The 18,198-nt window shown below is 39.1% G+C and overlaps 1 protein-coding gene across 1 annotated transcript in view; it reads left to right on the forward strand.

The window, feature by feature from the left end:
- The window catches only part of bltp3a (bridge-like lipid transfer protein family member 3A), a 43,839-nt gene that overhangs the window by 3,239 nt on the left and 22,402 nt on the right, over nt 1-18,198 (forward strand). The window contains exons 2-7 of the mRNA XM_056448957.1: nt 9,518-9,680; nt 10,675-10,713; nt 12,069-12,160; nt 12,751-12,940; nt 14,832-14,972; nt 15,586-15,756. Of these exons, the coding sequence (XP_056304932.1) occupies nt 9,518-9,680; nt 10,675-10,713; nt 12,069-12,160; nt 12,751-12,940; nt 14,832-14,972; nt 15,586-15,756 (796 nt within the window). The remainder of the gene's footprint in view (nt 1-9,517; nt 9,681-10,674; nt 10,714-12,068; nt 12,161-12,750; nt 12,941-14,831; nt 14,973-15,585; nt 15,757-18,198) is intronic.

The raw sequence follows: 18,198 nt of genomic DNA on the forward strand, positions 1-18,198 counted from the left end.
CAGACAGTCAGTCAATCCAGCAATCTCTGGTTTTCACACACACTGTGATTATCCCGCATATCAGACTGGGCTCTTGACTTGGTTGCTACAACATTGTTACATGTAAAATATTCAATTGAACATGGGTTACCATAATTAATATCTACTCATTTATTAGAATTAAATATTAAATATTAGAAATTCCTTTTGTACTGTTGTCAGCTTTTGTTTCTTGTATTCCTATTAGGGATGCACTGATACCATTTTTTTGGATCCGATCCCAACACCAAAATCCTGAGTATCGACCGATACAGATCTGATCCCGATACTGTGATCCACAATCCCAATTGTGATTTCAAATCTTTTTTAAGCATAATACAGTTTCTATAGTTCTTGTGATAAACTCAAATAATATATATTCTTTAGTACAAATATCATACTGTATATGACAGACGACACAATCTAACTGAAGCATGACGCCTGCTGTAAACTAGCCTGCATTATTTGAGCATTCACTAAGACATTGATCTGTTGTGCTCCAGTTTATGTTTCTTTTTTTAATATTAAGATCTGTAATAGGCTACCACTATTGACCCTAATCAAAACACAAGCTGGTCTGTTCAATAATATATTAATTAAAATAAAATGACAGTGAAATATCCACAGTTTCAGAGTAGCCTATATTAGGCTAAATAAGTTACTGTTAAAGACAATCCATATTGCACCTGTCAGCTTCACTTTTATTAATTTAATCAACCACTTTGACCACAATGAGCCAGGCTTTACAAACTATTTGCAGCACTGAAAGTATTCCCCTCGCTAGAATAAACTCAGTTGGGAGGATGAAAGAACAGAAACATTTAATATTACAGAATCTTACAGAGCGGCGCACGTCGCGTCTGCGCAGCCGGTGCATGAATGAAGCGTTTGATGCTTCACTGAGACACAGCGCGCAGCCCTCCGGCATCAGCGGACACTTTCAAAACTGAGCAGCACAAAGGGAAGAAATCAGTGCGTTGAGGATCTCTCCAGTGTATTATTGAGCCTTTTCTCATTTAAAGTTTCAGGCAGGCCTACTTTGTGTGTGAAGAGCAGGTAATAACCCTCTCTACTCCAGTGTTGTGAATGTGATCTGCTGATCTAACAGACACAGCGCAGCATGATTTAGAAACAGCAATCAACTCTGCTGCAGGTCAAAATGAAGCCATTTAGTGCAAAACTAAAAGCATTTCTCCACTGATTATTTAAACTAACAGGAAGAAATAGTCTTGGAGAGAGTTTTCGAGTTGTCATGAACGCCACACACAGTTTGAGCTGTGAATGAATGGAGAAAGATTGACAGGTGCAGCGGAGGGAAGCGCTGAGCTGAACATGAGTTTAAGCACATGAATATTCATCTGTGCTTCACATTAAACTATAGAACGGCTTCAGAACATTTGGATTTAGTAGGCCTGCATGACAACTTTCTAGTGCCTTATAATAGGCTACCTCCAGGGCTTTTGTTAGCTTATAAATTACACAGAATATAGCGCATGCGCAAGATACCCGATACCTGATAAAGCAAAAAGACGCAGTATTGAACCAATTTCTTGTCCAAGTACTGGGACTGGTGCATCCCTAACTCGTATTGCATGTGTCTAGGAAAGTTAAACTCCAATTTACATCATTGCTCTGGAAACATAGCTTATAGTTTTGTACATTTCGTTATTTTATTTTTTCCAATAGCTGTTGATTTGCAGTTTAATCAACGTGCGAGTGGAACTGAATAGCTAAAACCAAAGTAGATTAAGTCTGCCTCGTCTGTTCAATGATTTCGATGACCAAACTCTGCAGATTGGACCAACATTCCTCTGGTTATTAGGGTGTTGAGACTCTTGTTTCATCTAATCCAATATTTGGGAGAGCTTTGAAGTGTATAGCAATGCCTTTGTGCTGTCTAAACTTGAAAAAAAGGTAATCTTGCATACAGTCTTGCTCTTTCTAGAAAACAGAGTATAAATAATACAGACCTGGGATCTGTTCATATTGCTGTCCAATTAAATGGCTCTGAACAATCTGCACCACACTACACTGTAAAGTAATGTTAATGAACAGTTTGTGTATGTTGTGATTCACTAGTGTTTTCTGTTGGTTTACTATTTGTACTTAATTAATTTTGGAACAACTAGTGTACCTCAGTGCTGCTAGAAAAAAAAGCACAAGGCATTTATTTCATGTGTGCTTTATTGTATTTATCAATGCTTGTGGTGTGATTTATGACATTATCTGCAGATGCACTCCACTACAAAAATCATTTAATCAATCTAAAAAGATAAATTCTTCCTTTTCATTTAGAGCTGCTCATTTAATCTGTTAAAGTTATACTCGACATGTATCACAGAATAATAAAATACTGCGATGTCAGTTTTTTCCGATATCGTGCAGCCCTGGATCACACACTGTAATGTCTATAGATGTAAACGGAGGAGCTACAGGAGTGTAATTCTGTGTGGATAAGACAGGGTAGATGTGTGCTTTCCAGTGATTTACTGCACTCTGAAGTAAGACTGGGTCATGTCATTAAATATTCAGGATGATTTGGTTGCGATATATAATTCAACATCATGAATTGCTCACTGATTTTTAAAGCTCTATTTATAAGACAGTGTTTCCCAGCCATATCAGCAGTGGATATTTCGGATGTGTCTCTTATCTGACTCGGCTCTTTCTGGTCTTGGGACCACTTCATGTGCACTTGCAGTCTTGTGGATTTGCCAAATTAGTATTTTACTTTATAGGAAGATCAAGCTTGTCCACTTTGTTTTGGCTGAATCTGTTTTGTGCTGTGTTGGTTGTGTGAAGTGGGCAGCATTAGGTCTGTGTTTTTGTTTTGTAGGTTTTGTTTAGTTTGGTGAAGTTTAGTTTAGTTATGTATTGGTTTAGTTTGTTTTAGTTTTAGGTTTTGTTTTAGGTTTAGTAAAGGTTTAGGTTTGCTTTGTGTTTTGTTTTAGACTTAATTAGGTTTTGTTTTGTTTAGGTTTTATTTTAGTTTACGTTAGTTTAGATTATTATTAGATTAGACTAGTTTAGATGTTTTTAGTTTAGTTAGATTAGGTTTAGTTTATTTATTATTTATTTTTGGTTTAGTTTGGTTGTTTTTAGGTTATGTTTAGTAAGTTTTAGTTTGCTGTAGTTTTGTTTTGTTTTGAGGTTATGTTTAGGTTAGGTTTTAGTTTGCTGTAGTTGTGTTTTGTTTTGGTTTTAGGTTTTGTTTTAGGTTTAGTTTAGTTTAGGTTTGCTTTACTGTTTTAATTTTGGTTTTATGTATTTTGTTTCAATATTAAGGTAGGTTTTGTTTTGTTTTAGTTTACGTTAGTTAGTTTATTATTTTTGTTAGGTTTAGTTTAGGTTTAGTTTAGTTATATTTTGGTTTAGTTTAATTTAGTTGGTTTTGGTTTACTTGTTTTTTGTTTGAAGTTTAGCTAGGCTTAGGTTTTGTTTTTGTTGATAAATAGAGTTGATGATTGCTATTCGTAAAAATGATTTGTACAATGATCATTCTAAAATTGACTGGTCATATATTTTTAGATTTAATTTAATCTAAAGAGATGAGTCTTATTTGGTTTTCATTTTCTTGCCTTGTCTTGCACATTGTAGATTCATTGCATATTAATTATTTTCACGTTTCCTCTGAGCTCCTGGGTTTAGCTTTGTGAGCTCCAGCCAATAACAGAACAAATTTATTATATATTTATGTAATATAATGATCACAATAATAATAATAATAATAATTTTAAAATATATATATATATATATTTATTTTTTTTTTTTTTTCATTAATAAATTTTTGATTACAATTTTTTATAATGGTTGATTAAACATCATTTGGGAAATATTTGAAAAAGAATAAAAATCAATAATAATAATTTTGACTTTAGCTGTATATTATGAAAATATTATGATTTTTAAATTTATTTTGTTGTTGTCACCCAGCCCTACTTTGAAGCATCTAACCCTCTTGCAAGAACAGAAAGACCCCCCTCTCCACGCACACACACACACACACACACACACGCACACACGCACGCACGCACGCACGCACGCACGCACGCACACGCACACGCACACACACACACACACACACACACACACACACACACACACACACACCTGTCTGCTGCTGCTCTCTCAGGAGACCAGAAAGATGCTGAGTTTCCAGACGTCAGTGTGTTGTTTGTCCCACAGTCCTCTCTGCTCTCGCAGCGTTATCCCTCAGAGAAGAGGTTTTCTTCTTTTAAAAAGCAACCTCTTCTAACACAGCTCTACCCTCTCTACAATCCTAACACTATTATAGTAAATTACTAACTCCGTGATATCTTGAATTAGTGTTTTGTTTCATTTAAAGCGGTAGTTCAACCCAAAACTGAAAAAGTCCAGTTACTTTACTGCCCCACAGGTCATCCTTTTTTCTTCAGTAGAACATTAAAGCAGATGTTGAGCTGAATCTGTGGTGTTTGGAGCTTCATATAATGGCAGTGAATGGTGACAGGTTTATTAGAATAAAACAAACACATACAAACCAGTCCAAATCAATAGCCATGACACGCTGAGGCCTTGCAAAGGGAAATGATTGGTTCATGTTGTCATCAAAGCAACTGGACTTCATTCGGTCTACAAAAGGACTAGAATAGGACTACAATAGCACAACTATCGGACTACAATCAGTCTGCATCCGAACTACTATCAAACTACAATCAGTCTGCATCCGAACTACTATCAAACTACAATCAGACTATTCAGTCTACTATCGAAGTACATTTTAAGTACAATCAAACTAAAATCAGTCTACGTGCAGACTACAATCGAAGTACAATCGTTCAACATCTGGTCTACAATCAGGTCTATATCCAGACTACATTTGGTCTACAATCAAAGTACAATCCGTTTACCATCGGACTACTATCTTGCTGCAATTGGACTACAATCAGTCTACATCCGGATTAAAATCGTTCTACATCCAGACTACATTCAGTCTACAATCGAAGTACAATCAGTCTACTATCGGACTACGATCAGTCTACATCTGGACTACGTTTGGTCTACAATTGAAGTACAATCAGTCTACATCCGGACTACATCCAGACTACATTCAGTCTACAATCGAACTTCAATCAGTCTACGTCCAGACTACAATCGAACTACAATCGTTCTCCATGTGGACTACAATCAGACTACAATCGGTCTAAATCCAGACTACAATCGGACTACATCCAGACTACATTCGGTCTACAATCGAAGTACAATTGGTCTACTATTGGACTACTATTGGGCTGCAATTGGACTTCATCCAGACTACATTTGTCCTACAATCGAAGTACAATCGGTCTACTATTGAACTACAATCAGTCTACATCCAGACTACATTCGGTGTACAATCGAAGTACAATCTAAGTAAAATCAAACTACAATGAGACTGTATCTGGACTACATCCAGACTACAATCGAACTACATTCAGTCTACTTCCAGACTACATTTGGTCCACAATCAAAGTACAATCATGCGCACTACTATCGGACTACATTTGGTGTACGTTTGGACACGCAACTGTTTGGCCAGGCTGTGGATTAAAGCTAATAATATTTTAAATAATATTCAGTTTCTTACACAGAGCGATGGTTCTGCTTCACAAGAGCTCAGGGTGTCATCAGGAGCCAAGACTATTGAATTGGACTGGTGTGTATGTGTTTGTTTTAATCTAATAATCCTGTCGCCATTCACTGCCATTAGATGAAGCACCGAACACCACACAATCAGCTTGAAGAAAGAAAGTCCGCTACATTTTAGATCACCTGTGGGTGAGTAAATCAACAGGACATTTTCTTTTTTGCGTGAACTAACCCTTTAAGATTTTAGAGCATTGTGTTGAGCTAAATGATAATGAGACTGTCATAGCAACTAGCAATAAGATCATTTCATTTATTATTATTATTATTATTATTATTATTATTATTATTATTATTATTATTATTATTATTATTATTATTATTATTATTATTATTATTATATTTAAATGTTTTTAATTTCAGCACCGTGCTTCATATTGAGAAATCCTCAATAATTCTGTACTGTTATCTTGAGATGCATTTTTTATTTCAGATTTTATAATTGTGTTATTTTCTTTGATTTTGTATATTTTAATAACAAGGTTTGGTTGTAATATTGTCCGTTTTCTTTTTAATTACCCACAATAGCCCTGCTTCACACTGCTCTTTACTTCTGACCATAGATTGTTGTCAGTTTTCTCAATGTTCTGTACACCAGATGTTCTCATTTGTGCTTTTTCTTCAGCGAAAGACACTTGATGACACAAGAACAGCATCAGGGAGTGTCACAATCCCTCTGTTGCGCCATTATTATAGCGTGACCGAAGTGTTTCTGACAGCATGTTCTCTCTCTGTGCTCTTCTGAGGCCTCATTAATCTTTGAACGAGTGGAGATTTCCCATTCAGATGCGTGAAACCCTTCAGTCTTTTGAAGCTCTGCGTTCGTAGTGAATAATGTGCTCATTTCATCTTAAGATGCGTAAATTCAGGCTCTGCAGTGAATACTGTGTCTGTGATTCCTGCATGTTTTGAGGGCAGGGGTTAGAGACGCTCCCGTGGGCTTAAAGCGGTTTTACTGTTGTAATCTTATTAGCCAAGGGTGCGTCTCAATCAGCTCCCTTGTGCTGTAGTTGGTGCACTAATCAGGGAGATAGACTTTTAAAGTGCTGTCTTAAACACAGAATTATTCGGGTGTGTCTCAATCAGCTTCCTAGCTCCCATTCATCAGTGTGCTGTAAAATATATCTGCCAATGAACAGATTTAAGTGTATTTGTGGTGGTGAACTGCATTATGGGATGTTGACCTCTGCTCTGTCCACTTCAGATGATGAATATTCAACTCTACAGTTTAATAAAGATACTTTTACTGACATTTTAGTGGTTTGAGATAATATCAGAGATAATATGTAGAGAAATAAGTGTGTAGAATAACAGAACATGTGCTGCAGTTTACTACAAGGCTTCTGTAGTGTAATATACAACATTATAGCACTGCACACTATTACACATGTGCAGAACACACCCTTTTACTACTGTTTAAGGTTAACAGTTGTTGGAAGAGTGATCAAGATCCCATAATGACACTCACAAGCAGAAATAAATGTGGAAAAATAAAAAGATGCATCACAAAATATGCAAAACTGCTAATTTAGGGATATTTTTACTGTGTAGGTCGTGTTTATGAATTTGTGCACTAGTTAGGGCACTGATTAGCTTGGTTCACTGCACATTGGGGCACTCTGAGTGTGAAAACGTACTCATCATCAAAACTGAAGTTTATAAACAACAGCAGAACTAACATTTTATAATAAGTTTTTAAAAGTATATTAAGAGCAAATTTGAGCTAAATAATTTGATAGTTTCATTTTCCAGCAACACTACATCCATTCAACACTCATACTTGTTTGCGAGATTTGATCATAACCTGGGGTGCGTTTCCGAACACCATCGTTAGCCTTCTAAGGTCGTAAGTTGCGTTGTTACAAACAAAGTTTGTTGATTTGGTGTTTCCCAAATCCATCGTTACAACAAGCATTCGCAAACTGCCTCGCAAACTTGAGCACTCGCAACTACAACTCCGGAGCTGTAGTTAGAAACACAGTTCCTGGCTGTGTTTTATTCCCACTTATCCCCCTATGCCCTATTCATTTAGAACATTTAAACTTGGTATTATTAAAAAAAGCATTAAGGTCATCTCTCTTAGGTGTAATTTGCTTTCAAACTGTTTTTACAGCTCAGATTTAGCGATCTTGACAATTACGCTCCCTTCGCAGTGCACTATGAAAACACTGATGTCATTCTGAACACAGCCGTGGCTCATGACGGAAGCTATAGGTGAGCTATTATTTAAAAGCAGAATTTATGTTACGTCCCCAAAGCTTGTGAAAACAAAAACCACAGCATACGTTAACGCTTTTAATTTATAGTGGGTTATTTATGAAGTATCTGTACTGGATATGACATGGGCCTGCTGGTTACAACAGTTCTGCAGTGGTTTACATGTGTCAAAATGTAAAAGTAGACTTTTCAACAAAATAAATAAATAAATAAACAAATAAATAAATAAACAATATTCTACCTAATAATAATCATCATCATCATCATCATCATTAATATTAATATTAATGTATGATTTTTTCATTTCCTAATAAATAATGAATAATACATTTCATTTCTTAATAAATCGCCTCATTATTTATTGATTTATATTTGATATTAGAACAGATGTCAGCTTTTGTAAGTGGTTTTCTGTTTTATAATAAGTATGTAATGTTCTCAATAATATTATTAAAGCAAACACAGGCCCTATATTTACCTATATTTTTATTAATATGGACAGCAGTGCATGTTTTTACCAAAACTAATATTGGATTTATTTTAAATGCTTGTTTGTGTAAAACAATATAATTTGCATAAGAGAAATTACGGGGTTCTTCTCTAAAGTAGTTCCTCCAGCCAGTTTAGAGCATCATTATGGGTGTTTTACATTATAACTAACGTGGTTCAAGCGATGGATCTGCGACAGAGAAACTACAGGTTTTGGGAAACACTCGTCACTACATCATTCTTATCCCAAACGATGCATCATACTATGATAGTTCAGCCGCGAGTTACATCGTTGTTTAATAAACACACTCCTGTCTAGCTATGTCTGTTCATGTTAAAAATGAATGATAACAGATTATTCTTTAGGTAAACGTCTCTCCTTTGTCATTATGTTTGATGATTTGGGTGAAGTGATTCATATTTCACCCTTTCGATGCGCACTATGCACCCTTAAAACAAGTTTGGAAGTGCGAAATATAAATCTTATGACTTATATCATCAATATAACAACAAACGAGAGACTGTTCTCTAAAAATAATCTGCTAATTATTCATTTTTTTCACAGCTAGATAGCTCTTCAGTGCCCTTAATAGTGGTAATTCATTCACACGAGCTACTGATGGACGCCCTCATGAGCTAGTGTGCAGATTGAGACGCAGCCTTAGTCAGTGTTCGTCTATTTTGTTTAGATCACACGGTAACACTTTAGGTCACTATTCATGTTATTAACTACTGGCTTATTACCTGCTTAATATTAAGATATGAACTGTTTATTAGTGGTTATAAATCTTATTCTGCATCGCTAATCCTACTCAACACCTGAACCCAAATACTGCCTTCCTTGCTCACTATTAATAAACAGCTAATGAGTAGTCTATTAAGCTAGTAGTGTTAGTTAATGATTTGTTAACACTGTGAATTGTGATCTAATCTACAGTGTTACTGATCTCACTACAGTGAAATATTGCAGTGAGAGTAATGAGAGAGTGAGATGGTGAATGCGCTGGCTTTTGGAGACGTGAGATGACAGATGCTCAGGACGGTTCTGGAGGGATTAATAATAGCAATAATACATAAACATGGCTATACTCTATACTGACTACATGTCATGTTGTGTTGTGCTGTGCAGGTTCACCAAGAACCTCTCTCCAGATAAGATTAACCTGAGCACGCTGAAGGGAGAAGGTCAGCTCTCCAACCTGGAGCTAGATGAGGAGGTACTGCAGAACATGCTGGAGCTGCCCACCTGGCTGGCCGTCACACGTGTATACTGCAATAAAGCTGCTATACGGGTAAAATATATACACACACACGCACACACACACACACACACACGCACACGCACACACACACGCACAATTGTTGGCCAGTAGCATTCCCGATCTCCTTTCTTTCTGGATTTCTCAATGAGCTTCAGGTTAAAGTCAGTCATCTCAGTCTTTCTGCTCCAAGCTCCTTGGTTCTTTTATTTCTTCATCCAAACCCCTTGTGAACGAGTATCCTAGTAAAGATGAAGGCAGATTTTCTTTCATCTGGAGAAATTGCACTTATTTCCACATAAATTAATCTCTGTGAGTTAACAGACCGGAACGGGCCAATCACAGAAGGCCAATCATAGAAAAACTATATTGATTCGCTCTAACAACTAAGTTTGGGCGGGTCCAAGGACAATTCGTAACGAGCCAATTAGAGCTAAGCCTCAAATCACATGCTTTTCAAAATCTTGTGTACCTACACAGACACTCCCTAAGTGTCCCACACACACGCACACACACACACGCGCACACACACACACACGCACACACACACACGCACACACACACACGCACACACACAGTTTAGTTTTTAACATTTACAATTAATGATAATATTGTTGAATAGTATAATTAATAATTTCATTTTGTTAATGTTTGCAATATACACTCACAGGCCACTTTATTAGGTACACCTTACTAGTACCGGGTTGGACTCCCTTTAGCCTCCAGAACTGCATTAATCCTTGGTGTCGTAGATTCAACAAGCCTAAATGCATGCCTAAATGCAGTGAGCTGCTGCCCTGTGATTGGCTGATTAGAAATTTGCATTAATGAGCAGTTGGACAGGTGTACCTAATAAAGTGGCCGTGAGTGTATGATGACAGTCCAAATATAATAAAAATAAATAAATCAATTAAAAAAGATAAATAAATCAGGAGTCAGTATTGGCTTGTCAAATAATCAGCAACTGGAAATGAGCATGAAAAATCAAGATCAGTGGGAATGACCACAGCTTTTCTTCCCTCCTCAGATACAATGGACAAAGTTGAAGACCAGCCCCATATGCTTGGTAAGAATCTCCTCATCTGCATGAGTCTTACATCATGCATCACATTCTGTCCTCCCCTGATGTTCACATGATCTTCTGCGCTTTTTCACTTCTGCAATAGTGCATTAATGGGGTATGGTGTGTCCAACAGAGTATGACACTGACTGCACACTTTTAAGAGCTTATCTATGAGCTAGAGCTACGTAATATATTGCACAATTCCCATTAGTGCTGTAATAGTATATGCAATATACCAGAGTAGGTAGAATATTTCATATAGTATACAGTATATCGCAATAGTCACAGCGCAAGATTAGATTAGAGGGTTTATTAAAGATTAAAAGATAAAGATATTATTAAATTGTATTTTATATTATTGAATAAAATTACTTATATAATGATGACCATGTTATTTTACAATTGATTGCATTCGAATACTGTTAGTTTCCCCAGAAAACCCACAATGCACTGTTTAATTAGCTTTAAAATTACTTGATCACCTCAGTCAACCTAAATTTATTAAATATTTCCCACTAGTGAATTTAGACTCATATCGCAATATATAACAAAATATCAGATTTTTCCAATATTGTGCAATTTACATGTGATAAATTACATTTATTTTATGGATTGTTTGTTTATCTAAGTCTAGTCATATCAGATGGGGCCTTACTATATTTAATATACTGTTATATTGCCATTATATGCACCAAACACCACAGATTCAGCTCCAAATCTGCTTTAATGTTCAACTAAAGAAAAAGGGGATGAGTTGTGAGGGAGAAAATCAGTGGAAAATGTTCATTTTTGGGTGAACTAACTCAATAAATAAATAAATGAATATTTGATTGGGGTGGTTCAGTGGGTAGCACTGTGGCCTCACAGCAAGAAGGTCGCTGGTTTGACTCCCGGCTGGGTCAGTTGGTGTTTCTGTGTGGAGTTTGCATGTTCTCCCCGTGTTGGTGTGGGTTTCCTCCGGGTGCTCCGGTTTCCCCCACAGTCCAAACACATGTGCTATAGGGGAATTGATCAACTACATTGGCCGTAGTGTATGAGTGTGAATGAGTGTGTGTGTGTGTGTGTTTCTCAGTACTGGGTTGCAGCTAGAAGGGCATCCACTGCGTAAAACATATGCTGGAATAGTTGGCAGTTCATTCCGCCGTCGCAACCTCTGAAATAGAGACTAAGCTGAAGGAAAATGAATGAATGAATATTGGATTAAGCAGTAGATGTTAGCTCATGGCCCCTGACAGCTCTCCCTGTTGGAGATCACCTCAGCATTTGTGTTTCTGTAGTTAGTTTATGGATTATCAGTGTAGTTCATCATCAAACTAGAGACTGTGGGTATTTTCTGATTGGTTGTGTTTTGTTTTCAGTTCCTGGATAAAGTGGAGGTTGAAATGAGGACGTGTGAGGAGCCCAGACCCCCAAACGGACCCTCTCCAATTGCAATTACTGCAGGTCAAAGGTCAGGATGATTACTTTTAGTGTATTAAATGCTCTGTGGTTTACAAACCTGCATCATCTCCATTATGCACGTTGACCTTGCTGTTGAGAATTATTAGCCCCCCTGCATATTTCTTTTCTCCCAATTTCTGTTTATCAGAGAGCAGATTTCTCCAGCACATCTCTGATCATACTAGTGTTAATAACTCATCTCTAATAGCTGATGTCTTTTCTCTTCATCATGATGACAGCACATAATATTAGACTAGATATTCTTCAAGACACTAGTATTCAGCTTAAAGTCACATTTAAAGGCTTCACTAGGGTAATTAGGGTAAAGTTAGGGTAATTAGGCAAGTCATTGTATAACAGTGGTTTGTTCTGGAGACAATCCAACACTAATATTGCTGAAGGGGGCTAATAATATTGAGCTTAAAATGGCTTTAAAACTATTAAAAACTGCTTTTATTCTAGCTGAAATAAAACAAATAAGACTTTCTCCAGAAGAAAACATATTTTAGGAAATACTGTGTGTGTGTGTGCGTGTGCGTGTGCGTGTGCGCGTGCGCGTGCGCGTGCGTGTGTGTGTGTGTGTGTTTCTGGCCTCTGCAGTGAGTATGGGTTCGCGGAGAAGGTAGTGGAGGGCATGTCTGTGATCATCAACTCCATCACCATTAAAGTGCAGTCGCGAGCGTTTCACGCCTCCTTCCAGCTCTGGCAGCTCCAGGGCTGCAGCCTCAACCCCAAATGGCAGAAGAGCGACCTGCGGTACACACGCGTCACACACCCCAAACGAGGAGAGGTACGGCACACACACTCATACACACAAGCCCGCACACACTCGCACTCATACATACGCGCACACACACAGACACAGCACTACCTGATTTACAGTGTTGGAGAAATGTGCGGTGTTGTTGAGTATTGCGCTGGTGATGTTTCTCATGATATAACAGTTCACTAGACAAATGCTATTGTCATGAGCTAAATCATTAAGGTATGCAGTGATATTAAAGTAAAGAGGTAACAGAGGTTCTTCAGATGTAATTAATTCTAATTCAGACTGAAACACTGGAAGATATTTAGCCTTTTAAACGCTATGAATGAGTGTAAACCTGATATGCAGATATTCTGACTCAGGAATGATCTGGCCAATCAGTGCAGAGTAGAGTCATCTGACCAATCAGAGTGGAGTAGAGTCATCTGACCAATCAGAGTGGAGTAGAGTCATCTGACCAATCAGAGTGGAGTAGAGTCATCTGGTCAATCAGTGCGGTGTAGAGTCATCTGACCAATCAGAGTGGAGTAGTGTCATCTGACAAATCAGAGCAGAGTAGAGTCATCTGGCCAATTATAATGGAGTAGAGTCATCTGACCAATCAGAGCAGAGTAGAGTCATCTGACCAATCAGAGCGGAGTAGAGTCATCTGGCCAATTATAATGGAGTAGAGTCATCTGACCAATCAGAGCAGAGTAGAGTCATCTGACCAATCAGAGCGGAGTAGAGTCATCTGGCCAATTATAATGGAGTAGAGTCATCTGACCAATCAGAATGGAGTAGAGTCATCTGACCAATCAGAATGGAGTAGAGTCATCTGACCAATCAGAGTGGAGTAGAGTCATCTGACCAATCAGAGTAAAGTAGTAGAGTCATCTGGCCAATCAGAGCAGAGTAAAAACATATGTCTAATCAGAGTGGAGTAGAGTCATCTGACCAATCAGAGTGGAGTAGAGTCATCTGACCAATCAGAGCGGAGTAGAGTCATCTGGCAAATCAGAGCGGAGTAGAGTCATCTGACCAATCAGAGCGGAGTAAAGTCACCTGACCAGTCAGAGTGGAGTAGAGTAATCGGACCAATCAGAGCTGAGTAGGCTCTCTGAAAGGCGGGGTTTAGAGAGAGTGGATTCATGAATCAACCCTTTCAGTCAAGTTGAAAGTAAAACCATGGCTTAATGGACAGGGGTGTGTTAAGAGTCCTGTGCAATAGTGTGTGTGCGTGTGAGCGCTTCATTGTGGACTGCACTTAAATGACCAGACAATTTGTCATGTTTGATGTCATCCAGCAGAAACACACATGATTGTGCAACGCTTTCGCCCTGAAGAACTGTACAAATGTCAGGGGTCAAGTGGCGTTATAGTAGATTTAATGTGCTGAAACCCAGATAAAAACACCTTTCAGTAATAACCATCTCTTCATTAGTGTGAGGGAACACATTATGGAGTAAAAGCGTCACATTTTCCAAATAGTGAATAAACAGCTCCACGAGAGTGTGTGAGAGTGAAGACGTGAGCAGCTGTCAGATCAAAGTGTTTTCCGCTTCAGTTCTCCTGCTCTTGTTCCTCTTTCACTTGCTTTTCTTCCTCTCACAGAAGCACACACTCATGTCCCCAGACCAGCATTAGCTAATGAAATCAGGCCAGTCATTCTGATGTATGAACAGATATGCGGGTTGCCAGATCCTCAAGTACAGCAGATGTAGGATGGAGGTTTCGTTCAGATGACCTCTCATGCTCTCTAATATTATATAGAAGCAGTCAGTAGATGAGGTGAAGTCTACAGCAGATGCTCTGAATTACATTTAACCTGATAACATTTTAAAATTCACAATTCTGGGCCTACGTCTCACAGATGAATCAGTTTAGAGATGTTTAATGCCTTTAGAAAATGTTAAAAGTGTCTTATGTCGTGCAGGTGCTGACGTTTAAGGAGATAAACTGGCAGAGTCTGCGCATCGAGGCGGACGCTATAGAGAGCGATGATCAGGATCTGGGAAGCACACCACTGCGTCTCATTACTAACCAAGGCAGGATACGCATCGCTCTCAAGCGCAGGGTACAGCTTACACATTCACTTTCACAACACCTTCACACGTGTGTTGATGCGCTTTATATTAACAGCGAGTGTTTTGCAGACTCCTGTACACTTCCCAAGGTTAGAATATGACCCTTTTCACCCTTTTGTTATGATGTGTTTAACACTCTTCAGCATCTTAAATCCTCAAAGTGTTTCATATGTAGATTTTATTTAAAATAATGAACATTTATATGTGTTTATGTGTGTAAATCATCAAATTACAGAAAAAATTCAATGACCCCCTGTGTGAGGTGTGTGTAATGCAGTGTGTGTGTGTGTGCAGGACAGTAAATCTGCCGTTATCAGTCTCACACTAGTGTTTTCCTCTTTCTGAAAGTCTTGATAACACCATCCTGTAGTTTCTCTCTCATTATTTCAGCTAATAAGATTGTAATGAAGTGATTTGTTGTGCTCTTTCATTCACTGTGCTCTGAGTTTACTAATTTTGACCACTTCAATGCTGAGAAACACACTTCTGTGACACGATATTAAGCAGAAAAATCAGTGTTTAGGTGTTCTGATCTGCTGTTTTGACTCATTTTTGACCCATATGTCAACCGGAGGGTTAACAGTAATCTTTTTGTGGTCTCAGGTGAAGGACTGTAACGTGTTGGCCTCTAAGCTGCTGTTTATTCTGGATGATCTGCTGTGGGTGCTGACAGACTCTCAGCTCAAGGCAATCATACACTACGCCAAATCTCTGAGCGAAGCCATGGAGAAATCTGGACAGCAGAGAAAGAGCATGGCAGCGGACACACTGCAGGTATAACACACACACACACACACACACACACACTCCACTATCCTACACACACACTGAGACCACTTAAAGAGGGCGTATTAAGCAAAAATCAGCCCCGCCCAGTAGTGTCCATCTCATTAGCATAAACAGCAGCCCTGAGTGAGAAGCAGCCGTCTGTCCATTAGCCATTAGAGTGTTTGAGCTGCTGAAGATAATGTCAGCATAGACTAAGAGGATTCTAGATGTGGAGTTTTAGATGAAGCAGCGACATAGACTGACAGAAGACTGAACACACACTCACACTGAAGCACACATGACCAGCACTGACAACACACACACTGACAACACGTTCTACATCTGTCTGTAGCTCCGCCCTCGTCTGAAAAGAGCCCAATCTCATTTGCATTTAAAGCGACAGTCTCCAAAACACCTTAATTAGGATCAAAGCCTGAAAGGGTCAGTTTCAGAGAGCTGGAGAACATTATCTGTGTGTTATTCTCAGCTCTAACACACACACACACGCACGCACAGCTTGTGAAAAGAGGCGTAATAGGTCTCCTTCAGAGGGATAGTTCACCCAAATTAGTTGATTTACTCACCCACAGGTCATCCAGTCATGTTTATGATGGATTTATGACAAGTCTTGTTGTGTTTTTAACGTCAAGTTGTCATGAAATAGACAAAAACAGGTTGTCATCATAACAAACATGTCATTTTTGCATTTTAAATATTATAACTGAGTTAATGACACCTAATGACAATTGTCATGTGTAAAATCTCATTCACAATCATGTCACATGTCCTACCATGATTATAAAGGCTTATGAACAGCCCTTCATATAACTTTGTGTTAACATCGCTCAAATAAGTTCTTGAAGACATTACCTAGATGTAATATTTAATTAATTGTTGAATCTCTTATTAACAATAAAAATAAACAGATCATGTGTTATTTAATAATTGAGGCTTGGTTTTTCTCCATTTCCTCGCCTTTGTTCATGTATGTTCTCTTCTGTGAAGTGATGACGAGGGCCAGACTGTCATGGATTGGTCAGGCTCTCACGACCCCCACTCACGAAGATCACCATCACCTGACTTCTAATGAGCACACAGCTGCATCACATTCACGAGCACCAGATAAAAGCACAGCACTCCAGTCGCTCATTGTCCGGGCTCGTCTCGACGAAAGCGGACAACTGAGCGACCACTCAGCGTAGTCATCCTCAGCTAAAACAAACGATTTACTTACCTGTTCTCTTTGTATTCCTCCTAGTCTTCCTGGTCCTCCCGAATCGTCCTGTCTTCCAGTCCTTCCAAGTCTGTGTCATCCTCTGTCAGCTGTATCTGGTGTGTGCTGTCCATCCTCGTGTATTCCTGTTACCCAGCCACGGAGGAAAAGACCCCAACATCATTCCTGATCCTCCTGGCTATCCTTCATGTGCTCCTTGTTGTCATTTAATAAACACCCTAACGTTTCCTTACCTCTGTCTCCTGTCCGCTTCATAACAGAAGCCCGGACCTATAACGACGACAACATGAGCACCCCCGATCACTTTCAAGAGCTGGTGGACCAGTTGAAGCGGATTCTACAGCCACCAGCTCCACTTTCCAACGCACCACCAGCACCGAGCACTTCCGCCTCCACAGTTTCTTCTTCGGCCCTTCCTTCCAGTCCCATGGCCCGACCAGCGCCCTACTCAGGCGGAGCGGGGGAGTGCAATGGTTTTCTGTTACAATGTTCCCTCATATTCGAAATGCAACCTTCTCTATATCCCACAGATAAGTCAAAGATCGCCTACATCGTATCACTACTCTCTGGGCCTGCACTTAAATGGGCTGAGACGATCTGGAACCAAGCCGGGCCGGTCATGAATTCCATCACTACCTTCACGGAGTATTTCAAAGAGGTGTTTGGACGTTCTGATGGGGAAGTAGCCGCTGGAGAGCAGCTGTATCATCTAAAGCAAGGTACTCTATCTACACAGGAATATGCTCTCCGGTTTCGCACTCTAGCAGCTGCAAGTGGATGGAATGAGAGATCGTTGTTGACCACGTACCGGCTCGGCTTGGAACCCACTCTCCGAATCCAGCTGGCCACATTAGATGATACTATGGGTCTGGAGAGATTCATCCAACATTCTCTCCGATGTTCCGATCGTCTCCGTTCCTATCAACAGGACACCATCACCCCCTCGTCTGCACTCCTCCAATCGCCTGAGTCAACAGCCTCTCCAGAACCAGAACCCATGATAATAGAGTCTGGAAGACTGACATCAGCGGAACGACAGAGGAGGCTGACCCGGGGTCTGTGTCTATACTGCGGTGTCAGTGGACACACCCGTATGGAGTGTCCCCTTCGTCCCATTCGGACTTCAGTGAGTGTATTCAGTACGAATATTGAACAATGTAAACCACTTACTACCACCGTACAAATAACTACTGCCTCTATTTCTCTCCTTGTCA

Source organism: Danio aesculapii, chromosome 23 (genome assembly GCF_903798145.1).
Source record: "Danio aesculapii chromosome 23, fDanAes4.1, whole genome shotgun sequence".
NCBI classification, from domain to species: Eukaryota; Metazoa; Chordata; class Actinopteri; order Cypriniformes; family Danionidae; genus Danio; species Danio aesculapii.